The sequence below is a fragment of the Haemaphysalis longicornis genome, unplaced genomic scaffold (assembly GCF_048455015.1).
Source record: "Haemaphysalis longicornis isolate Haplotype H1 unplaced genomic scaffold, Haemaphysalis longicornis Haplotype H1 scaffold_7, whole genome shotgun sequence".
Classification (NCBI taxonomy): domain Eukaryota; kingdom Metazoa; phylum Arthropoda; class Arachnida; order Ixodida; family Ixodidae; genus Haemaphysalis; species Haemaphysalis longicornis.
Window position 1 is genome coordinate 138858750 of NW_027526422.1, and position 25093 is coordinate 138883842.

The 25093-nt window shown below is 46.7% G+C and overlaps 1 protein-coding gene across 4 annotated transcripts in view; it reads left to right on the forward strand.

The window, feature by feature from the left end:
• LOC144147061 (uncharacterized) overlaps positions 1-25093 on the forward strand; it is a 429195-nt gene that overhangs the window by 198726 nt on the left and 205376 nt on the right. For all 4 annotated transcript variants that reach the window (XM_077679096.1, XM_077679095.1, XM_077679098.1 and 1 more), the window contains exons 9-10: positions 1548-1704; positions 22613-22695. In XM_077679096.1, the coding sequence (XP_077535222.1) occupies positions 1548-1704; positions 22613-22695 (240 nt within the window). The remainder of the gene's footprint in view (positions 1-1547; positions 1705-22612; positions 22696-25093) is intronic.

The following is a 25093-nucleotide window of genomic DNA, read 5'->3' on the forward strand; positions in this document are numbered from 1 at the left end:
TGTAGGTGAAACATATAGATAACGGGGAAACATTTCGTGTCGTCAGCATAGCTGTTATGAGTGGAACAGTCATTTCACAACAGGATGAAAGATATTTCCACACTATGCGTAACTGACTATGAACAGAACTTAATGCAAAATACACCATTTGTCCCTCTAATGAATCACCACTAAAAGAGTTCACGTTCAAGACGTCTCATGGTTAGCATAAGGAAGCAAATTCCTGTGTTTCAAAAGCTCATCCAGAAAGTGCGTATTACATGTGGTATTTATATTTGGAAGTCTGGGTGAGACAAAGGCCTAGAATTATTAATCTTTTTGCGTTCATTTCTAAGTTCTCCGGTGATGTAAACTGTACGGCAAAATTCGTAGACCCCATTTCGAACCTACATCATGCGCCATACTTCAGATTTCGTAGAAGGGCTAAATTTTTGCTGGAAAAAGCTGCATATGACATCTGTACCGATATGCCATGGTGGTCACTATAAACTGGAAATCTCACAGCCCCTCTGAATTTAAACTGCGATTTACGAGAAGCACAATTTTGGAGGTCACAGATAATGTTGCAGAGACGATTTAAATTGCTCATAAAAATGCATTCAAATGACAGGCTTTTTTTAAAAAAACAAAGGGTAAATGACAAGTTCCGGTCTACTATCGTGCAGTGAAAAAAATTGATAATGAACAAGAGGTGCGGATTTTGAATGATGTTGTTGCTTATTTCTTACGTAACTGAAAGGAAAGCCCGTTATGCAGGATGCCACAGTTCCGCTTAATTGGGCTGTGATTGAAAGGTGATCAGATAGATACTTGCACGGGAATAAATAGTCTACAAAATGCCCTCCGCTGTCTGCAACTGTATTACATCTGGATCTACGACTTTTTTGGCCATTGTGGTGTTTCATCCTATTTCCGTTTTTTCGTCACGCTGTGCTGTCGCAGCGTTGATTTAGAACCGGGAAATTTCGTCGATGCTCTTTTGTAGGCTGCTGCTTGTTCATGGTGCTGGTTCGTAAATCGGGCTGCCCATGGGAACATTTAGCTCCCACTGTCCGCAGACCATTTGCTGCTCGGTTTCCAGGCCCGAACCACTCAAGCTCCTCAGAAACTTCGGAACGCGAAGGAGAGAGTATGGGGTGTCATGGTTGAATAATAGTCAAGAACAACAGTTGTTTACACAATATAAGGTGCTTGGATGCAGTTATAAATTTGAATTGGCCCGGTCTGTCACTCGATATAGGCGCTACAGCCATGTGGGTAAGTGAAGGGGTTTGTGCGGGGCGTACGCAACATAGTTTCTTTGTGTTTAAGTAGCCGGCAAGGAATAAAGGGGAGGGTGTGTCTAAGGGCGCCGGAATGTTGCGAGATGCCTTGAAACGCGCCATGCCAAAGAATGAAAGGCACCCGTGCTAGTGTTAGAAAAGGTAGTGTGTAAAAAGGCCATAAGCTCGGTGCTTTATTTTGTTAATAAAAAGTAACGAAATTATTGGAGGCAGGAATTTCTGGGCGCACACTGAAAGAAATCGTGTTCTTACTCTGTTTTTCAGAGAGCCTTCAAGAGGATTGAGAGCCTTCAACAACATGGCAAAGTTGTTCAGGTCAACTCTTCTGGTTACTGCGTTGTACTGTTCGCTGATGCTACTGTGTGGCACATACAATCCAGCTTTCTTAAGCTCGTCCAAGGGTTGGAAGGCTACAGCGAAGGTACGGCTGTGACGGAGCTTTTCATTTTTGCTGCAATGAGCCTGAACATGTTTTTGCGATGTCTTTGAAGAGTGAGGCAGTTTATGCAAAGGTAAAATCACTCTACGCAACAACGAAACAAGTCGCAAAAGGCACACAGGGCCAATATAAGGAAGCAAAAATGACAGCATTAGTTTTTGTGATTGTGCAAGGCATTTGGCGCAGAAAGAACGCCATTTCTTTCATATATTACGCCGCGTTTTATTGAAATCAAGCCTCTTGTTGATGAAAATATTTAAAATATTTGCGCGTTAATTACAGTAGTGCCCACTCTAGCTCCACAAAGGCGTGCGAGCAAAGAAAGTGCTCTTTTTCAGCTTGCATAGAAACGTGACCAAAATACAAGACGAATTTGAAGACGAGTCAATGAATTTTACTCCTAGTTCAGACCGAATTCATACTTAGAAACGAGTGTAACTTTGTCCTCTTCAGTGGTACTCTGACCGTGGACGTCGTAAACGCTCAAAGCGGCTACTGTAGGGCAATGTTACACTTGGTACTTTAGCCGCTCATCATGAACAACATATGGTCACAGTAAACTCGCATCCATTTATGGGAAAAATTCACCCAACAAAGTCAACTGTAACGAGCATTGACAATACGTGTCATGAGCAATGACACCGCTAGACATTTCTAGAGCAATATTGCCACATTGACATGGTATTCAGGGGCTCATGCTTTTAGCAAGCTGCTGCCACCACCAAGCGGCTGCACGGCTTTATGAGCAAGGGGATCGGCCTCTCTGTGTTCTTCTTCTTATTCTCTCTTCTGGACTCCGGCTGCTGGCTGTTCTGATCGCCGCTCTTCAATCATTTAAACCCCCTTCAATCTGGACTCGGCTTTGTGACGTGACAATACATTGCAGGGCAAAGTGCAAAATCAGCTAAAAGATGATCACTTGGCTGTAAAAATACGCGCGGGTTTACGGACAACCTGCATAATTTATATCAAGTACCGTTCTTTCCACAGGAGGGCACCTAGAATTAAGTCGTCATGTCCCACATCGAAGTGGGGTTGCAGAATCATAGTGAGCGTACCGGAATTCTCAAGAGGCTCTGCCCAAATGCACGACGAATCTTCGTATCCCAAAACCGTCGAATACGAATCAGTGCACGGACAATCACTTAAGGTGAAGCAAAGACTATTAACCACTTCAAAACATACAGATGCCATGGCACTCGAAATAGAAGGGCATTGGTTGTGCTTCCGCGAACCTAAGATCGAGTCATTCCGAGGTGACATTTAGTGAGGGAGATAGCTCGCGGATAACATAAGTGCCAACTGCAATTCAGCAATTTTTATGTAGACGTAAACCGTCCAAATAACAATGCTGCAGGAGCAAGCAGCGGGCCGCGCTGGCAACGTCCATTAGCCCGTGTTGAAATGGCTAGCGCGAATATCCATGACACGCTTTGCAAGACACCGCTAGTAAAGGGCAAGCAGTCCTTGCAGTTTTTTGCGGCCACGTGCTTCCAGCGCCTGTAGCATTTATGAGGCTCAACATCCCAGCAAAACGTGTAGCGCACAAAACAACTGAATAATGTTAAAGTGCGTTACTTTGACGTACCCCAAAATAATCCTCGAGTTTCAGATATATAATCCTACTTTTCGCATTTAGTCATGTTTTTTTGTTCACACTCCGTTTTGCCGCCAATCCTCAAAGGTAAACTCTACTGTTATCATGGCCCAGATTTGCCAGAACACCAAATTCATTATACAATGGTTACTGCCCAAAGATCAACGTACGGTACAAAAAGGTTTTGTGCCTGTCAGCAACACTGTAGGACGTGGTTCTTTTAAATGCTGTCCAGCAGTGACCCTAATAACCAAATAACCAAAGTATTACTAATAACCAAAGTCCTACAAGCAACCAAAGACTGTGTGTTATTACAACAGTCAGCTAATCCCAGAGATTACCTGGCTTCCTTGCAGTCAAGCCCATACTCTCATTATGCTGACACTGTTAGAACAGTTTTGTGCCAAATATCTCTGAACCTTTATGGACAGTTATTGAGAAAGGACAGTCAGCTCACGTGATATCACTGCCTCCGGTGTCCTACAAGCAACCAAAGACGAAGTTGAAAAGGCTTTGAAGTTCATGAAAATACAAAACCTTCAGAAGGCGATGGCATACCTGTATGTCATTTAAAAGGGGCGGAGATATACCAGAGTATACGCTTGTTTCGCCGTTTCCAGAAAATCTTAAACTGCCCATAGCCTCGAAAGCCGCGAGCATAACTGATTTGCAATACGGGGGACGCCAAAGACCTTCAGAACTACCGACCCATCAGCCTACTCTCGGTTGTATACAGCCTGTTTACCAAAGTAATAGCGACCAAATAAGTAACAGCATATCAACCGAGTTAGGAGATTGGGTTTGTGAAAGGTCACTCAACAAATGGGAAGACCAATGCCTTCAATAAAGTAATAAGAACACCTGCCGAGTATAGTTAAACTTCTAAATGAAATGTATACACCACAAACATTCTTTACCTCCGTGAGCACCACAACTGTGCCGGAAGCATTGAAAGACCAGGGGATAGAAGAAACATACATAAGCCTCTTGGGAGACATAAAATATGTCCGGGAACGAGAATCCTTCAAAAGAAACGCGACACATTTCCCATGCGAAGTGGCGTATGACTGGGTGATACCATCTTGCCATAAGGGCTAACAGTTTGTCTGGTGGGAGTATTCATGAGCCCGATTGAGAAAAAACAGTTTTACGCATAAACGAAGAATGCTCAAGTGTTCCTAGGTTTCCAAACGACGCAGTCTTGCTAAGTGAGTCGGCAGAGCACCCGCAAAAATGCTTCAGGAACTGCAAACAGAGAGAAGAGCCGAGGGAATAAAAGATAAATACGAATAAATCTAAAGTCATGATGAATAATCATTCCGAAGCGCCTAATTTCGGCTCTGCAGCGAAAGGCTAGAACAAGTACAAGAATATATCTTTCCCAGGTTGTCCGAGCTAACCGTGGTCATGAGGATATAATTTGGCGCAGAATAGGTATGTGCTTGGGGTAAATTCGGCACACACTCCCAAATAATGATCAGTAGCTACCTCTACCACTGAAAAGAATAATGTACAACCTATGCATTTAACCGGTGAAGACAAAACACTGGGGGCCGCACTGACAAGCCTAGGAGCAAATTTAGGTAGGCTCAACGGATCATAGAAAGAAGAATAATTAGAGTTACGTTATTGGTGGGCAAGCGATTATAACACAAAAATAGAGTAGAAAATGTCGCTGTTCTAAGAAAGAAAAAGAAATAAACTTGGGCTGACCAAAAATGTATGCTAAATGACGTCCGTTGGACCACCAGGGTGGCGGAGTGAATACCGAGTGATTAGCAAAAAATGGGGAAGACCAAATAATCGATGAAGGGACGAAATAAGGAACATAAAATAGCAAGGAATGGACTCGGACGCCACGTACATGAGCTATTAAAGTTAGACAGGAGACCTTCGTCCTGCAGTGGACGTTAATGAAACTTTGAAAGACGCCAGACAGAGCGACACCACACTCTTGTGAGGAACAAACAACAACTAAATTTATTTCGATAGTGCTGCTGCTACTCAGCGAGCTCGAGGCGGATATACAGTGTTGCCAGATGGCTAGAAGAAAGAAGCCGAAGTTGGGGGTTTCTACATACTCCCCCCGGAATGAGCTTCAGATCATTCTAAGGTACATTCTATAGGATACAATAGCTGAATCGGTCTGCCGAGGATGGTTCCACTTGGCAGACGCACCATACACGCTCTAACATGTCCATCTCGTCCGACCAGCACATCGTCTACCACACCGGTTTTCCACAGCTGTCCTGGCAGATGAAGCTCATGAACTAACACAAGAGTTCCTTTCTTCAATGCACTGGATGCACTTGGTACGGCAAAATGCGCGGAGCGCAAATAAGTCAGGTACTCCTGTCGCCATCTTCGCCAGAAGTGAACAGCCAACTTTTGCCGGTATCGCCAACGACGGGTCAACTGATCCTGCGTTGATGACTTTGTTTCCTGATAAGACCCACTGGGAAGGCAAGTCAAACGTCTGCCAACAAGAAAATGTGAGGGGGTCAGTGGTTCTGGTTCGTTCGATTCCACATACACGTAGGTTAGCGGTCTTGAGTTTATGACGGCTTCGATTTCGGTCAGAACCGTAGTGAGCTCCTCAAAATTGCAGTAGCAGTTGCCCAATACCTTTTTTAGAGATGTCTTTACGGACCGGACCATCCTTTCCCAGAATCCGCCCCACCAGGCGGCTCCTTCGATGATGGATTTCCACTGAATCTGACAACCCGTGAAATAGTTCTGGACCTCTTCTCCACGCAGTGTTTCCCTCAGTCGCTTCAAATCCTTTGATGCTCGCTTGAACGTTTTTGCGTTGTCCGAAAAGACGGTTCGACAAACTCCTCGTCTTGCTATGAACCTTTTGAATGCCATGAGAAAGCTGGAAGTAGTCATGTTACCCACTAGCTCCAAGTGCACAGCGCGTGTAACCGCACACGTGAAAACCAGTATGTATGACGTTTTGTTCCTGCCCTGATCCTTTTTATTCAATGGTACTGCGAAATCAAGGCCAGTCACCTCAAACGGTGGAGCCTGAGTCACCCTGTCACGTGGCAAAGGAGCTACTGGTTCGGTTGCAGCGCGGCTCTTCAAACGGTTGCACGTGAAGCATTTCTTCAAGGCCCTTTTGACCATCTGTCTTCCACGAACCACCCAGTACTGTTTCCTGAGCTCCGTGAGCGTTTCAAGTGCGCCAGCATGTAAAAGTCGGCGATGGGTGGCGCATATCAGGAGCTCGGTGAAATGATGGCCCGCAGGGAGAACGATCAGGTGATTCGTGCTGTAGGGGAGGGCGGAGTCGTCAAGACGTCCTCCGACCCTTAATATTCCGTCTTGGTCGCAGTAGACATCCAGGTCACGCAAAGGAGAGTTGCTTGCCAAGCGGGTTGACCCTTGAATACATTGCAGCTCTTCGGGGAAGGCCTCAAGCTGCACCTGCGCTATCACAAGCGTCTGAGCTCGTGCCATCTCGTCTGCTGTCAGATGTCCCGTGTGCTTCTCGTTTCGGTTTCTTGAGTTATGCAAGAAACGTTGCACCCACCCGACAACTCGAACAAGCTTAAAAAGGGAGCTGTACTGCTTCATTGGCAAGACCGTTTCTTCGACTGTTACGTTGTGAACGCGGACTGGTCTTCTTTCTTCCTCTGCTTCAGTCAGTTCGACATCCTCATGTCTTGGCCTGGCCGCAGGTGGTTCAGCAAGCCAGCTTGGTCCATTCCACCAAACCATGTTTTCCTTGAGGGCCTTAGGGCTCACTCCTTTCGTCAGGAAATCAGCTGGGTTATCCGCTCCGGGGCAGTGATTCCATGTATCCGGATCAGTTCGTTGTTGTATCTCCAGCACTCGATTGGCCAGAAAGAGTTTCCAGAGTCGCGCTGACCCTCGGACCCAGTGTAGTGCAACGTTAGAATCCACATGTACCACCTCGCAATTGGTAGGCTCAAAAATTGGGACAAATATTCCTTCATTCTGGCACCCACCAGCATTCCCATCAATTCCAGTCTTGGAAGAGAAAGCTTCTTGATTGGCGCCACACGTGACTTCGCTAAAATCAAAGTCACGGTCGATTCGCTTGTTCCTGTTGCGCACAAGTACGCTACAGCTCCGTATGCCTTGAGGCTTGCATCCGTGAAAAAGTGGATGTCAATTTGGCCGTCCTTGAGACCACTGTATCTTCTGGGTACTGTGACCTCCATTAAATGATGCAGCTGTGTATGACACTGCTTCCAAGCAGTCTGTACGTCTCCAGGTAGAAGGGCATCCCATTCGAGTCCCCGTACCCAGAGTGTCTGAAACAGCAACTTCGCGGTCACTGTTACTGGGGAAATGAGTCGAAGCGGGTCATAAATGCGCGCCGATGCCTGAAGGATGAAGCGTTTTGTATTGCTATTCTGATCCAAGAAGTCCAGGACGGCATTTAAAGAGAAGGCCAAGCAGTCTTGCTCCTTGTTCCACACGAGTCCCAAGACCCGTGAGCAGCTGGCCATGGCGCATTCAACTTGGCTCTCGCCACATCCTGTCCTGTCATTGTCCAGCAATCGTTGCAATGTCTTCGAATTCATGCTCCACTTCCGTAGTGTCATGCTCGCAAGATTCATGACCTCGAGGGCTCGACGGTAGAAATCTTCCGCCTCTTGTTCAGACTCCGTTCCGGTGATTAGATCGTCCACGTAGAGGCTTTCCGCGATCTTTTTTGTCGTCTCGGGGTGGCCGTCCGCCTTCGACAAGTGATAACGCAAAGTGGCGGCGAGAATGAACGGGCTGCGTGTCGCTCCAAAAGGCACTCTTGTCATTCTCCAGTCCTCCATCGGTGAGCTTGGGTCGCTCTTTGTTGGCATACGCTCATACCAAAGGAATCGCAGAGCATCGCGATCCTCAGAGCGCACCGAAATCTGCAGGAACGCCACTTCAATGTCAGCAGTGAGGCCGATGAGATGAATTCTTTAGTTTAGTAGTACCTTCAGAAGGTCCGGGTTCAAATTTGTTCCTGCCTCCAGACTCTCATTTATCGAAGCACACCCTGCATCACTGGACGATGCATCGAACACGACTCTAATTTTTGTCGTAAGACTGCCAGGTTTGAAGACTGCTCGTTGTGGCATGTAGTACATTCGTTGTTCGGGCTTGACGTCAGCCTCTGCTGGTACTCGTTCCGCAAATCCTTGATGTAGGTACTGACGTATCGACTCATCGTAGTCAGTCATCATCCGTTCATCACTCACCAGCTTCTCAGTGAGGTTGAACAAACGCTTCTTTGCTACAGCTTCGTTGTCAGCTAATTGGAAATTCACTTGCTTCCACGGCAGTCCAACCTCCTAGCGTCCGTCAACAAGCTTGATGGAGGATGTAAATCGCTTGACAACATGGTCCTCTTCGTTTTGTTGTGCGACTGGTTCGGTAATGCCCAGACTCTCAAGCTCCCAAAAGGACCTGAATTCGGCGGACAGGCTCTGCGTTTCTCCACACACGTGGGTCCGGAGAACAGCAGCGGTCGAACAGCAGGAAGTTGAGCTGCTGCAGGGAATTGGTCCCTGAAGTGTCCACCCAAACTCAGTGTTGACCGCAACCAGATCTCCCTGCAGTTTCTGCATGTCTCCAGACACGAGAGTCCAGTAGTAGTCAGCTCCAATGAGAATGGAGATGCCAGGTCTCGCCAAGTGGGCTGGGGGAACGGTGACATTCGCCAGTTCCCGTATCTTCGCCTTGGCTTCATGAACGACATGCTCAGGAAGAATGATATGGTCAGTGCAGATCTCTGGTATTTCTAGAGCTTCGATGGAATGCTCCTTTTTGTTGTATTGGCTCCTGAGCCAAAGTCGCACTCGCTTGCGTTTTTCCTTGATAATGTTTCCGGCTCCTCCGAAGGCGTATATCGTGACGTCCTCTTCCCCAAAAACTTCCAGCTCCAGTTCGCGAGAAAGTTCTTCGGTCACAAAGGTACGCTGGCTACCTCCATCAAACAGGAGGCGGGCCAGTGCTCTTCGCTGACGTCCTTCTGCCCAGACGGGAGCTGTTTGGAGAATCACGGAAGACGCCTTGTCGTTCTCCTTGCCCGTAGCGGAGTGCAGCTCTGTTGCAGTGTTCTCATTTTTCTTCCACCCAGGGTCGCACATCTGAGTCAGGTGCCTTTTGCCGCAATTCTTGCACCTTTCGCTTTTGTTGTGACACTGTCTCGAAGTGTGGCCTTTGACAGCGCAGCGGAAGCATCTACCGGAATCCCGGAGGGTCTTCTTCTTTTCTTCGAGAGAAAGTGGTGCTTGACACTCATTCGTTCCATGGTTCTTCGCAGCACAGAATGCGCATGGACCCATATGCCGCGACCCACTTCCCTAATACAGTGAAGCCGTTGATGCTTTCCACTCTCTGGTCTTTTCATTTTCGAAACGAGGTTTCGTACTGCGGTTCTTTCGTTCTTGTCGGCCAACTTGCAATGCTTGTTCTCTACTTTCCACTTCGGTTTTTAAGAAATCAAGCAAGCCCTCTATGCGCAATCCGTTGTCTTCCTTGACTGCGGAACGACGCCTGTGATGTTCGATGACAAGTTCACTTGGCAGCGTTCGCAGCAGCGCGGAGCAAAGCATCGCTCCGTAGCTTTCGCTGTTCACACCCAGAGCCGTGAGCGCCGACATGTTGCGCTGCAAGTGATCGTAGAGGCGACGTAGGCTGTTAGCCACATTTTCACTTCGTATGGTAGGCAAGTCCAGTAACTGGGTGAGATGTTCCTGGATAAGCACATCCGAGCGGCCAAAACGCTCCTTCAAATGATCGATGACGCTGGTGTAGTTCGCTCCTGTCACTTGTATCCCAGCTACCGCCGATGCAGCTTTCCCAGTGAGCGTTGTCTGTAGGTACAAGAACTTCTCCGCGTTATAAAGAGCTTCGTTGTCGTAAATAGCCTGCCGAAACTGCTCCCAGAACGGCTGCCACTCCGTGGCAGCGCCGCTAAATCGTTGTAGAGCGAGCTTCGGCAACTTCACCTCCGAACTCGCAGAGCTCCGGTTACCGTCGGAAGGCGGCGGCGGCGTTGCTTCGCTCTCCGTTTTCTTTTTTGCTCTTTGTGCTTCTTGGGCCTCCTGGCCGAGCCTCGCTATGCACGTGACGATCGAGTCATCGTATTCTATGGTGCTGGCGTAGTTCTGCTCGGCTTCGTGTTCCAACAGAAGTGGCTCAATGGCGGCATCCGCTTCGTTTAGTTTTATTTTCAGGGCGCTAAGCCTAGCCGTTAGAACGTTTAGGGCCTTTTCTTCTGCGTGGCTTTCAAGCGCTGAATTCGCTTCGGAAATCAGTTTCGTCACCTGAGTTCGCAATGCTGCTCTTTTCTGTTTGAGCCGGTCCATAGCCCCGTTGTGGCGTGGTAGGCTTCGTTTGGTTCTTCGGCTTCGTTGGGATGGCGTCTTTAGGCTTCGTGCGTGGGCGCGACAGAGTCAACTCGCATTTCACTTCCAAGTCTGTGTGCGTTCACCATGTCTTTGGATTTGTCATCTCGTCGTCGCCCGATAGCCTCGTTGTTTCACGGTAAGCGTTGTTACTTTCCCGCATTTTCGGCACCAAAATAATAAAACTTTGAAAGACGCCAGACAGAGCGACACCACACTCTTGTGAGGAACAAACCACGACTAAATTTATTTCGATAGTGCTGCTGCCTACTCAGCGAGCTCGAGGCGGATATACAGTGTTGCCAGATGGCTAGAAGTAAGAAGCCGAAGTTGGGGGTTTCTACAGACGTAATGAGCTGTGGAGGATGGTGACAATGGTCGTATAATTCTGGTGGACCAGATTTAGCACAGCTCGAATTAAAGCACCGAAAGAAAGAAACTGGCAGGGGAAATATATGCAATTGTGAAACAACTACATGTAGCTCTTACCCTTATTTCGGTGATTAGACACAGTGGGTGACAGGAATCCGCAACGACTGCAATCCCCCTGCCCCCTTGCACAATAAAGAAATAAAATTAGATGTTCGCAGTCGTCAAAAAATTCTCACTATTTTTTCTACTTGGAATGGCTCACACGAGTTCAATACACGAGCAGGATTACTCCATCAGCAGCAAATACAAGAAACACCTCTCCGAGGCGTTCCTCGTTATGCTTAACTTCTGGGCGAGATAATATTTGCATCCATCAGCAAACTGACCAAACAATGGCCTATCATATTGTGCGCACTGATATACAGCCAGATTTTAAAAACAAGGTCCTTCTTGTGATGGATCTAGTGTAGTCATCGTGTTCTCTGGTCACGAAGGATCCTAGATGAAGATCCAGAAAATATCCTTGAACGATGATAAATAAATCAATTATTTGCACTGTTCAGGGCGTATTACTTCATGTGCACATCACGCAGTTGCAATCTCTGCGTAACTTCGCCGGTATTCTATGCTTGCCTACCCGACACATAGATTGTGAAGTTGTGACGAGAGGGAAAAACTGTCCTATTGCACAGTCATACACTCTATGAAATTCACCCAGGTGGTCTTTATGACAACACCCCAGAACGACCATTCAGAGTGCTTAAATGTGAGAATTTGGCAAATGAAGAGGGCCAGCATGTGATTAAAGTAAAAACTAGGGTCTGCGCTGGGCCTACGGCACACACGCACGACTTGCGCTGTAGTCCCAGCGGAGATCCTAGTTTTTTTTTATCGCATGCTGGGCCTCGTCATTCACCGAATTCGCACATTTAAGCACTCTGAATGGTCGTTCTGGGGTGTTGTCGTGAAGCCCACCTGATCCGATTTCTTAGAGGGTACAGGCGAATGTCAATGGTACCAATGAACATAGTATCACTATGTCGAGATGAGGCAGCGCTCAGCGTCGGCGTACCCCTGCGTAGTGCAGGTGGCCACTTAGAGGATCATTATTTTAAAAAATTATGTGCCCTTCCGTCCAACAGTGACATGGTTGAACACGAACCTTCCTCGTGACGGTTCTTTGGTTTTCGGTTGAGTTTGGACGGTTTCAATCATTTCAAAATGAAGAAATCGCATGGACGCCGGTTCTATAAAGCGTGGTACGCATGTTCGATTACGGCCACTGAACCGTTTCTTTTAATTTGACCTCACCCAAGATTATTCATTATCACCGTCAAAGAAGGTTGGTTTTCCTGTACGGAATTTTAACATTACAGACACCATCACTGAGGACACTGAATCTTCGCTTTAAAACACAATTCGTAGATCTTGGAGCGTATTTGACAGTCTACCAAGCGATCTACATAGAGCTTCCAATTTACTACAAATGACAAAATGATTATGAATACCTACCGCGCTCGAGGCTTTGTGGTGGCTTTTTTTTCACTAAAGGTCAGAGCTAACATCCTTCAGTTAGAAACGCCCTGATGCCTTCATTCCAACTCCTGCAGCTTGTGTGGATACTTATTCTGGCTTTGACAACACCCTCCCACATCGGATGTATCCGACATCACACATAAATAGGTGTTGTTTGAAGAGCAAATTCGCAAACTACCAGTTGCTCCTGAAAGTAAATATTGCGAAAACGTTAAACGTTACACCCGTTTTGGTCTTCCTAGGTATCTCTGCCGACATTCTACACTTGTTAACCTCTGCAAGACCTGCTTGTTTACCGTTTACTTCTTTTTATAGCTATCGTTGTCCACCTTGGGCATTTGTTTGCGTCAACTGGGATCGCAGCGCTTGAAAAAGTATTTTGTAGTCTTTTTGACGTTTCGTCAACCACACTGGTTTGCGGGTGGGAAAAGTCGCAATAAATCAAAAGAGGCCGGCACGACTTACTGCAGCTCTTCCCGTTCTAAATGTGTTGCAATATATAAAAATAAGCAATACAGTGATGTTAAAAACAGAAAATAAACAAATACGTCAACAGCAGAGAGAAATAATTGGCATAAAGAAATTGAACACATATCTCTGGTCCTAAGCATTCTTGGGACACACATACTCTAGCATAAGATAGGTAGACAATGAGTTCGGTTTCCTGCAGGGGGCACACGGAGCTTTCCTACCGAGGAAGTGCATTATAGTTCAGGGTTACCCCAAAAATATGTCGCGAACGGACCTCTTTTTAACTGACAAACCGTCATTGATCGACCTTATACAACTGTTTGCCAAATGAACAAAAAGATTTCGCTTCATATACCACGGCTCGCACTGTAGACAGAGAAATCGCAACTGCGATGTTGGGGAGTTGTCCCTCAAAATAGAATCGAAGATCTAAGAGTTGTGAAAGGAACTCAAGTTTCCAGTTCAGTTATTCATAGGAACCACACGTAATATCAGAGCCTACATCCCAGGTAGGTTCACACTAAACATGCGGATCACCTCAACCTGACAGTGTTATTACAGGCATTCAGCGGACGGGTCAATGGGACCAGTTAATTATCATAGGCTTCTACCGGATGAGGAAACTTGCATGCATACTACTGAGCGGCACTGGACCACCATAATGGACTGTCGGGGCTTCCTCGCAAACCAAGAATAGCATTATTTTGCCTCTAACCCTGTAAGTGCTCCACTGCCACTGTCGACTCGTTGCGGCAGTAGCCCTCACCGATGCCCAGAAAACGGATGCCGAACTGTTGCAGCTTCCTGCGGAATGGCCATTCTGTTCAGCTTTAACAAGTTTCTGTTTCTGGGTAGACAGGCACTCTATACAGCGGCATATCCACCGGACGACTGAGAATTTACGTTCCTTGACTGCATCACTACCGCATTTTAACCAGTTACGCCACCTCAGCTAACCAGGCACTAGCGCTTCTTCACGTCTCGTGCCAGAGAGTTACGCCTGGCCCACAAAGCAGCGTGACTGTCGCACCTGGGCACGCACTTGCAGTCGAAACGAACGCGCCAAAATCACCCTGCACGTCACTTTGCCCCTTGTTGTCGGAAAAGCTTTGACAATTCCAAATCAAAATTATTGCTTCATTTCCACCAACCAGACCTTACTTCTACGGCGCCACCACCATTGATCGCTACAATATATGGCCTAAGTATGGCCTTTCGTAAGTACTATCGCAGAACGGGTTGGCTCAGCTTTCTTCTATGGCAGGATATCCTGCATTGGCACTCCTCGTCGCGTCACCACCGATCAAGGATGGCAGTTAGGACTTCCATTCTTCAGGCTCTTGGGGCTCTCCACCGGGTTCAAGATCTTGCCGACCACCAGTGGCCACCCATGCGCCACCAGCATGGTCAAGCGCTTCAACCGAGAGCTCAAAGCAACCATCGTGCGCTACACGCACTTAACCTTACTCCAGGCTATTCTTGGCATCTTTCCGGCTCTGCGCCCCACCTTTAAAGCGTACATTCTGGCCACGCCCGCAGAGCTCGTATGAACGGAATCACTTTCCCTAGATGGGGTCATCACCATCATCATAATTATCACCAGCCTACCTACGCCCACTGCCGGGCAAAGGCCTCTCCCATCATTCTCCAATTACCTCGGTCCTGTGCCAACTGTGACCAATTTATCCCCGCTAACTTGTTGATCTAATCTGCCCACCTAACTTTCTGCCGCCCCCTGCAGCGCTTGCCTTCTCTAGGGATCCACTCTGTTACCCTTAATGGCCAGCGCTTATCTTGCCTTCGCATTACATGCCCTGCCCACGTCCATTTCTTCTTCTTAATTTCTACTAATATGTCTTTAACACCAGTTTGCTCCCTGACCCGCTCCGCTTTCGTCTTGTCCCTTAATGTTACACCTATCATTTTCCGCTCCATTTCCCGCTGAGTCGTTCTCTTTTTAAGTTAAACCCTCTTAGTGAGCCTCCAAGTTTCTGCCCCGTAGGTGAGTACCGGTAAGATGCAGCTGTCATACACTTTCCTCTTCAGCGACAATGGCAGGCTGCTATTCATTATCTGAGAATGTCTGCCATATCCACCCCACCCCATTCTGATCCTTCTAATTATATCTTCCTCATGGTTGGGATCTGGGGTCACAACTTGGCCTAAGTAGATATATTCGCTTACCACTTCCACTGCCTCGCCACCTATCTCAAACCTCTGTGCTGTCCCGAGGTTATTGATCATTACTTTAGTTTTCTGCATATTAATTTTCAGGCCCACGGTTCTACTCTGTTCGCCCAGTGCGGAAAGCATGCTTTGCAATTCGTCCCCCGAGTTACTCAGCAAGGCAACATCATCACCAAATCTGAGGTTACTGAGGTATTCTCCATTAACCCTTACTCCCACCTGTTCCCAATGCAACGTTCTGAATACTTCTTGTAAGCATGCTGTGAATAACATTGGAGAGATTGTGCCTCCTTGCCTGACACCCTTTCTTATAGGTATTTTACTGCTGTCCCTATGGAGGATGATGGTAGCTGTAGACCCATTGTAGATATCTTTTAGTGTTCTTACATATGCTCATCTACCCCCTGGTTCCGTAATGCCTGAGGGGGTAGACGAACATTATGTAAGAATACTAGAAGATATCTACTAGATACAGCGGTGGGGTAGAGATGCCGTGATGGCGCAGAGGTAGAACACCTGCCTCGCGTGCAGAAGGGCCGTGGTTCGAATCCCGGTGCCGGACAATTCCAACCTTATTAAAAAAAATCCGCGTATTGATGGAATTGCACAAAGGGGCTTGGCCCCGGTGACCATTGCCGGCAATGCACTCCCTCACCAGAGCAGGATTGGCCACCCTGGTGTAGTAACGGCCACAACCTCCCATAAATACGCCAATTAACTCTAGATGGGGTATTTCTCCACAATTACACTGCCGGCATCGCCAGCTGACACCCTACGAACTTTCTCACCCGGCTCCGACGCACTACTAGTGACTTGTGCTCGTCGCCAGCAGCACATGACACCAAGCAGAATCCGTTTGTATTTAAAGCTTAATATTCTGTAAGGATACGCGAGTTGGCAGTTCATACTGTACTTTAGTTGCGGTAAAAACCAAGACACGACAGAAGACACGACTCACAGCGGTCATCTCATAGAACTTTTTTCCGGAGCTATAACGCTTATATCGGCTACACACACACACACACAGACAGATACGGATCTTCTCTTCCCCTTTGCGTTACCACGCCTTTGCGGCTGTGAACTCTAAGTACACCTCCCCCAAAAGTGTGGTGACGCAAAGAGGAGGGGGAGATTCTATTTTATGTTTATGTGTGTGTGCTTGAGTAGGCGGTATATATATATATATATATATATATATATATATATATATATATATATATATATATATACCTTCTTTATAAATATTGTTGAAAGTTGCCCTGTGTGTCGGTTCATCACACCTTAGTCTTCGTCTTTTTTCCCAAGTGGAGTACAGCGGGTCTAAAGGCTTGGCAACATGCAGAAACCCCTTTCTATGAGACGGAACTATACGTGCGCCTTTCCCCCCACAGAACTTCGGACCATACCTAGTAGTTGATTGCGGCAGCACAATCCTCACCCTATCCATCAAAGGGACGAACATCTGCGTCTCCCTCCACCGACTGAAGCCGTCATACACTCTCTCCGAGAAGACGCGAAACCTCTACGCCCCTCACGTAATCTGTCCACAATGACCTACGATGCATCAGCCTGTGTCCTACACAACTTGGTTTAAAAGCCGAGGGCCGTTCAATATTTACCAATGTTCTTTAACCCTTAGGATTTCATGGTGCGTGGGGATGGTGTAGCGGAGTGGTGCTGCGCCGCTTGCTCGGCTGCACGCCGCACTGTGATTTTGAAAGCGGACCGGAGCTAAAGATTGGAACACGATAAGGGGCATGTTCCGGTAACTGGAGCCTCGCGAATATTGGCGCGCGTGAAAGTGACTTTGAGTGAGGTGGGCCACATACGCATCCACGACAGAACATACAGCATGCTACCACAAAAGAGCTTATGTTGCTGTGGTGTGTTGGACATGCTTTTCCAGAACCTATAACTGCAGACGTCAAACTATCTCTTGAGCCCTTCTTACTGCTCTTTGAGGACGCGTTAAACGTCTGCACCCATGACGGGAACGCCTGTGGGGCTTTCGGTTCGTTTTTTTTTGTAGAACTTCGCTCTGACTCTCGTAACGTACCAGCAGTTCACTGTGGTATTACACTCTCCTTTACTGGCACAAATGAAACACAGGTATCTTGCGACATCCTCCTGTCTGATTCAGGCTGGCCAGCTGACATTTCAGAGGTTGCTTAAAATGGGATGTTTTTCGATGTAGTAGATCTTTCTAACAAAGAACTGCGGCCACCGTCCGACGTCTCAGGTTTGAAAAAGGGCCTGCAGTGTCGGTATGTCAAATAACTAACTCATTCTTTACTGGCGTTAGCTTTTTATGTCCAGTTAACAACAAACAGCAATGTATGTCTCCAACGCTTGTTGTATCAGAGGCTCCGTGCAGTAGAAATTACTTTATTAGCAAATATCAACACACAACGAACAGTGACATCTTGAAAGATTAAACAATAAATTGCAGTCTTGGGAATGGAGTTTGAGACGGCTGGTTTTGAATGCGGGAATACCAGTAAGTACACAACCCGTTAGTCTTGTAAGCGGCGCAGAAAAGGTCCGTGGCTATTACGCTGGCTGCAAAATAGGTTGGCGAAGTTCAAACATCACCTTTGTTCTGCAAACTGGAAACACAGTCAATTGAAAGCATACAATCCTACACATAGAAGTCAATGACTCGCGTCAGCTCAAGCCTGTACTCCCGGAGGGACACGCAAGAGCATACCACTGGGTGGCAGACGATAATGTAAATGGTGCATCGTTTGCTACGAGAACAAATGTTTCAATGACCGCCTAAGGTACAGCGGTGAGCGCACATAGGGCGATCAGGCCGCAGGTACTACCACAGCAGCCTACGGTGGTATGCGCGAAGCAAAACGCTTGCGCTTTGCTTTCAGCGCGCGCATCGCGTAATCTGAGCGTCTGAGCGTCGTCTTCTGACTTCATCTTTCTTGTAGTGGTGCAGCAATCGGCCGCTGTATAAATAACTGAAAACTGGAATCCCCTACAAAAACATTTTTCTGAGTGAGCGGTTATTCGTTCATTAGCTTAAAAGCAAGATAATCGGTTCTTAAGTGCTTTTATAGCATTAAGAGTCCTTTCACGACTTTTTGTTTGTTTTCCTTCTTTCTTTGTGTATTTTTGTTTTTTGTCTCGCACCCGCTTGTATTTATTTGTTTGCCTAGTAACAAGCTGTTGGTACTCTTCTTATTCGTTCCTAATGTATCCCGCCCCCTATGTAATACCGTCCTAGTGAGGGCCTTTAGGGGTATATTTGAATAAATAAATAGGTCTCAAAACTTCTGGTGTGCTCAAAGCAGATAGGTTCCCCTGCACAATGCCCAATTCGCTTAACTGTTTCACACCAATAATTTCTTTACCTTACCTTCCAAGCGCATTTCTCGATCTTAACTTAACTAAGTCAGTGTCTTATACAACCTCCAGTTTCTTTAACGTTCCGTGAACTGCTAATGAATTGCACGCAGTTATTGATCTTGTGCCAAAGAATGAACGTTACAGTGAACCGTAATCAGATCAGTTGTATTTGTCTAAATGTGTCAATAATAATTTAGCTATGCTTACCAATTTTATAGACGTTTCGGCCAAGAAAAAAAGACTGCCAGGACGTCTGCGTGATGTATTCGTTTTAGAGGGCTGCTAAAAATAACAACGGGTAGTCGACTATAATATCCATCTCAACGCCCACCTTCTTGGCTCAGTCATTGGGCGGAAGCCTGGCATGTGACGTAAGACGAATGCGGCTCCCTACGTGACTCCGAACTGCGGACAGCTTCAGTAAGGGTCTCGTGCTATGGTGGCGTTGACGATGTGTGCTTCTGTGACATAGTGAGTGTGCCCTAGCCGGAAAGTAATGCACACTGACGGGCGCAATTGTCCGAGACAATCGGGCAGGCAGTACTACGTGGTCGGTGTAGCCTTGCGGATAGGAAAAGTTCGATAATCAACCGCGCATTCTTTCCAAGAATCTTCAGCAGTGTAACGTGAACGTGAAGCCTTTCCTCTAACGTTCTTTCTCCTGAGCTAGAATCATATCTCAACAGGCCCTTGTCTCCTTGAAGTATCTGCAAGTCCAAGAACCTGATGATTGACTGTTCTGGCAATTGGAATGTAAATTAGAGCTCATGAGATACGATTCGGGCGACTCGAAACTGGTGACGAGAAGCGTTGCGTATTCTGCCATGATTCAGAGCCTCAGGAAGTTTTGAGCGCACAAGATGGAGCAGAGCCTCAGTGTTCAAGTAGACAGGCTAAGAGCAAGCAGGTTTCCTGATGCTTTGTTATTGGCAGTCGCTGAAAAAGCGCTGACGATTGTACTTAAGACGAAAACGACAGTAGAAGGTGAACATTCAAAGAAGAAAACGCGGCCGGTCGTACTACCATATATTCATAAAGTGGCGCTTGCGCTATAGATTTCTGCAAGACAAGGCTTCCCTGTTATTTTCACAGTGCCGAGAAAATTGATAAGTATTTGTAAAAAAAGTCAACAATGCGCAGAAACCCCGAGAAGCCTGCTCCACCAAACACGCGCACAAGTTTGCAGAATGCAAAAAAGATGTTGTTTATCATCTACAATTAGCCTGCAGAAAACGCTACGTTGGACAGTCGTACCGCTGCGTCCATACGAGGATCAGAGAGCATAATAACAACTGCCAGCAGATTACTCCCCCGGGGAACTCGCCGATCATTGTTGTCATTGCCGCAAACGTCCCAGCGTTCCAGATTTCACCAAGACCAGTGTCATCGGCCGAGGCAGAGAGAAGATGGAAAGAGAGATTCTTGAAGCCTTCGCTATCATTAAAATAAACGCTTGCATAAACATGCCATCAGTCACCCTCACAGATAGCGAGGCAGAATTTCTTACACATGCACAGAGGCGCTGAGACAAGAGGGGTGTTTTTGACGGATTGAAGTTTTCTTGTTATCAATTTGTAACGTTGATTCGGACCAGTTTTTTTAATGTATACCTCTGTGAGTTCTAGAAAATAAATCAGTTGTTAGTTCGCTTTTCGTCCCGTCCTTGTGTGCTCTTCCCTTGTCTAAGTTTTAAAACAGCGTGGTTCAAGAAGAGATTACAACTACTTTCTGAGCATTCTGAGAAGCTGAGCCAAGCTTCTACAGCATCCATCGATAATCAAGCATGTGGGCTAGGAAGGAAGATAAACGTGCCAGTTTTTTTTAATTATGCCATATGTGAATTTATGCCATATGTGAATAGTTCAAAGAGAAGACGTTTGCGGGCGAATGTCCCCGACACATCCTCCACTGCACATTGTTCTGCGGTTGCAGGAAAAAGAACACGAATTACATAAAATATAAACAACTTGTTTTCCATTTGACGGCCATAGCTTGGGAAGCGTCTTTTCATCGTTGGGTAATGGGCGCCTCTGGCGCTGTGCCCCATCGTACACGTTTTATTTTCGTATGATCACTCATTGTCCAAGGTCATCATGCCGGTCAGGCCGCAATAAATGCAGGGGTGCGGTGAACATAAAATTTGAGGTGAATGAACTATGATGGCCTTTAAATAAAGAAAGGCGATGATGGGCTTCGTGAAGACTGACCTTCGACCATCGAAACCAACAAGGCCGGGACAAACCAATGCAACGTATGGAACCGTGGAGCCAAACAAGCCTTCGAGAATGGCATGAGGAGTTGTTTTCAGCTCGGTATGATCGGCGGCGCATGGTCTGCTGACAGAGAGCATAGCGTGAAGACTTCAGGTTATTGCTATCTCACTTCGCAAATACTGTTACAATGACCGTTTAGCACTGGTTTTCCTTTCGCTTTCCTTTCGCTTTCAGTTTCCTTTCGCTTTTCCTTTCGCTTTTACTGGTTTTCCTTTGTGGCAACGATTCGGGCAGTACTTTTTACTAGTGCAAGATGTATTGCACGATTCTTCTATTCCAGCATGCAGTGAAGAGCTCTGGCACAATTCATACCAGCTGAAAATCCCCAACTCATAGTTTGAAGTAAACAGTGAGACTGATTTTGTCCACTAGCTCCAGCAAACGAATTAAGCAGATTTTCTTGCCCGAACGGAGGGGGCCATAGTAAAAGCCTAGTGCATTCTGAGACTCCTAGGACTTCAGTTTCGGTTGTCAATTTTGCTTTACTTCTTTTGATAAGCATGTGTTAAAACATTCATAAGACAATGACATCATACCCAGCTGTGCACGTCAGTTTGAAAAATTTTAATCGAATTTTCGCTTACATTATATTTGGCACATTTGATTAACTGGAACGTTTTCAGTCGTCTGTGAAATATACTTTTGATTGTTCATCTGCAAACAGGAAGGGTGCACTTTGTACAAATGAGTCTGATGATAATATGCCTGCTAAAATGATTCGGTGACGACAAAGGAATGTAGCAAAACCAGGGAGTGCTTGCACTACTTGGTGGTGTACAGTGATGGCAGTCAACCGAAAAGAAGCAACCAGAGTTCAGCGAGTCTTATCAAGTCAAAGGACAAGTGGTGTAGTACGATCAAAAATGACTGTGAGGGCAGCATTACCAGAAGACGCATTCTGAGAACTGCGTGCAGTGTCTATCACTACCCGTGGTCACAAAATTAAAATCTTGTTGAAGTAGTTTTCATCCCGGGTGAAACGACAAGCGCGGCACTTGTCCTACTCCTCCGGCTTCATGTGAAACATTCTGGTTTGCTTATTTGAGTTTCGTGTGGCCAGTGTCTAGGTTTCTTATCTTAGATGTGAGGCGTGCGTTTTCGTGTACTTCGTTTATATGCTGCGCCGGCTATCTTCTTTGATAGGCAGAGTGTACCGTATATCCACAAAATGTCCGCCTTTGATCACTAATTTTCTTGATGTGATGGTTCTCGAAGGATTACCGCCTAAAGATAAATGCTCGCTAAGCAAGCACCACGGCATTCGATTCGCCGACCACCGCCCGCGGACATGGCGTTGCTGACCACCACGTCGCCGCGTGTGTTGTTTGAGTGGTTAGCAGAGCGCACGTTCGCTCAAACAAACGTTTCTTAGTTGACGAAACCTGCTTTCTCCTTTGGCTACCTGAGAATATGCTTCATGAGTGGCCTCGCGGATTTATGAAACATTTTGCATGTTAAAAGAAGCAGAACAGACTCAAAAGAGGCAAAAGAGAGGCGAAACTGCCACACAGAAACAAATTCTTTGGTATTTGTCAGAGTAACGGGGCGTTCATTTTTTGACAGAGCCATAAACCGGGTCACGTAGGCGAGCGTGTGGGGTGTGCTAACGGCGCAGAAATAGCGCTTAACATTCAACCAGCCACCCTAATGCAATAGGTAGAGAGCTTGTTTATTGGGAAGTCGCCAATGCCTTCAAAACTCATGTCTTTTGTATAATTTTTTTCAAGGTGAAGAAATGGGTTTCCAGAAGGCCCTTTTTGAGAAAGCCGACACCTTGATTCACCGCCTTATGAGTTATGGGAAAGTGGAGGTAAGTTCACAAGAACTAAGCACAACTGGTACCATACGTCTGGGTTTGACATGAGTATGTAATTTATATGTTCACTTAAAGAGAATTCGCGTCGATCGGTTTTTAATGCTCCAAGTGTTCCAACGATGCGGCGTACAATATGGCGTCAAAAAGTGTAATTTGAGGAAGAGGAACACTCGGTCGAGGCGCACCAACCACTTCTTTTAAAGCGAAGCTTTCTACCTCTACCCACCAATGGTCCTTTTGCGAGCATTGGTGTAAAAAGAAAACTCCCGCGAACAAATAAAATAAGTTACTGGCACCGCCAGGTATACAACCTGGAGCTAATTTAGTAACGGAGCGTGAGCCTGTTGTCTTACCCAGCTACGAACCCACGTGAATACGCGAAACAAAGGCGGTGCACTCACCAAGCACATCTGCAGGTGTACCCCTTGCGTTTTCGCTGAATGCCACGTGATGGCGTCACGAGACCTCTCGGCCCGCTGTGCGCTTCACCCACGGCAAGTGTGCCGCTGGTGTGCGTGCTTTGCGTATGTGCAAGAGGTTACAAAAATAGTGGAAGCTCCCACCGACGCATAACCTCTTACTTCTTGAACGCCAATATGATAACTCCATTGGCCTCCATTGCTCAACCCTAAAATAAGGAATCCTTGTTGTCCGACCTCAGGCCAAACGACAGATCAAGAAAGGCATTATATACTCTTTGATGGCGGGCCATCCCTCCAAGACCGAGAATCAAGTCTCCAGTGTGTACACCATGTTTTGCGAAGTTGTATGATGTGTGGCTTCATGTCGGTTTAGGGTATTGTGCTTATGTCTACTGTATTCAAGAGTGTAGCAGCAGCAGTCATTCGATCCGCGGCTTTCTTCCCACTATTCCACAGTGGCCAGGGACCCAGCAAAGAACCATTTCAAATTTGTGGACATAAACAGAAACGATACCCTTGACGATAAGATTGACAACGTGGTTTTTTTATTACTATTCGGAGTTTTAGTGACATTAAAGCCGGGTCTATGCACGGTGCCGGCATGTTTTGCGAAGTTATTGTAGGATGTGTGGCTTCATATCGGTTTAGGGTATTGTGCTTATGTCTACTGTATTCAAGAGTGTAGCAGCAGCAGCCATTCGATCCGCGGCTTTGTTCCCGGCTATACCACAGTGGCCACGGACCCAGCAAAGGACCAGTTCAAATTTGTAGACATACACAGACATAATACCCTTGACGATAAGATTGACAACGTGGTTTTTCGAAGACTTTGTTGGCGACAATGCCCGCACAACATTGAGGGAATCTGTATAGATAATGGATTGTGGGATGGGGCTTTGAAGTATGTGATTAACAACAAGGAGTACACCATAAGCCTCTGCCATAAAGATACTAGTATTACTGTTCGGAGTTTTAGTGACATTAAGGCCGGGTCTATGCACGGTGCCGGAGACAGAGTTTTAGAGGCACTCGTACAAAAATCAGAGCATCAAGATCCCGGGCCTACTTCTCCAGGTCTACACTGACTGACGTATCGTTGCCGCGACTCAAACACAAGATCAATGAAATCATACACATGATCAGGCGAGTTGCCACCAAGAAGCGAGGCCTCGAGGAACCCAATACTCTTCGAATTATTCAAGATTTTGTCCTCTAGAGAATCACTTACGTTAGCCCCATCTTCTTCAATGCATGGAAGACATAAAGATGCTGGATATAATGATACCAAATGCGGTTTGGCGGGCCGTTGGTGTTGCCATGTCTGCGTCGACGGAGAGGCTTCTTAGGATGGCGCTAACTGCACGGTGGGAGAGCTGATCCAGGGCCATCTTTCTAACCAGAAGCTCTGATTGAGCAGAACTGCCCTGGGTCGCCGCATCCATCACAAGATTGACTGGGAAGCACGAAATGTCACTTCGCGAGATGTACTCCTGGACTCTTGGCGGCAAGACATCAGATGCTCCCCCCTTTATCTAGAAATATGAATCCCTTAAACCACAAGGGTCGCCGAAAAGCAAGGCCTCAAGCACTCACCACCACGCTTGGCGGGGATCATGCAGTTATCTAGACAGACGCCTCCCAACATCGAGGGCATCGGTATGCTATCATTGTGGCTACCACCAGGACCAACCTCCTTGCGGGTGCGTCACTCAAGACCCAAGATATGACGGAAGCACAAGAGGAAGCCATCAACTTGGCTCTCGGTCAACTGTTGATTCAGAAGGTACAGTCACCGATTCCAAAACAGCCTAGCAGAATTATTATTCGGGGTGGGTGTCCCGAGCTGCACTGCGTGTGCTAAAGCTACACTTCCCAACCGGGTCCATTCAGCTCATACAGACGTCTGGTCATGCTTCCATGGAAGGCAACGAATACGCCCACCAACAGGCCTGCCCTTTTACTCCCCCCAT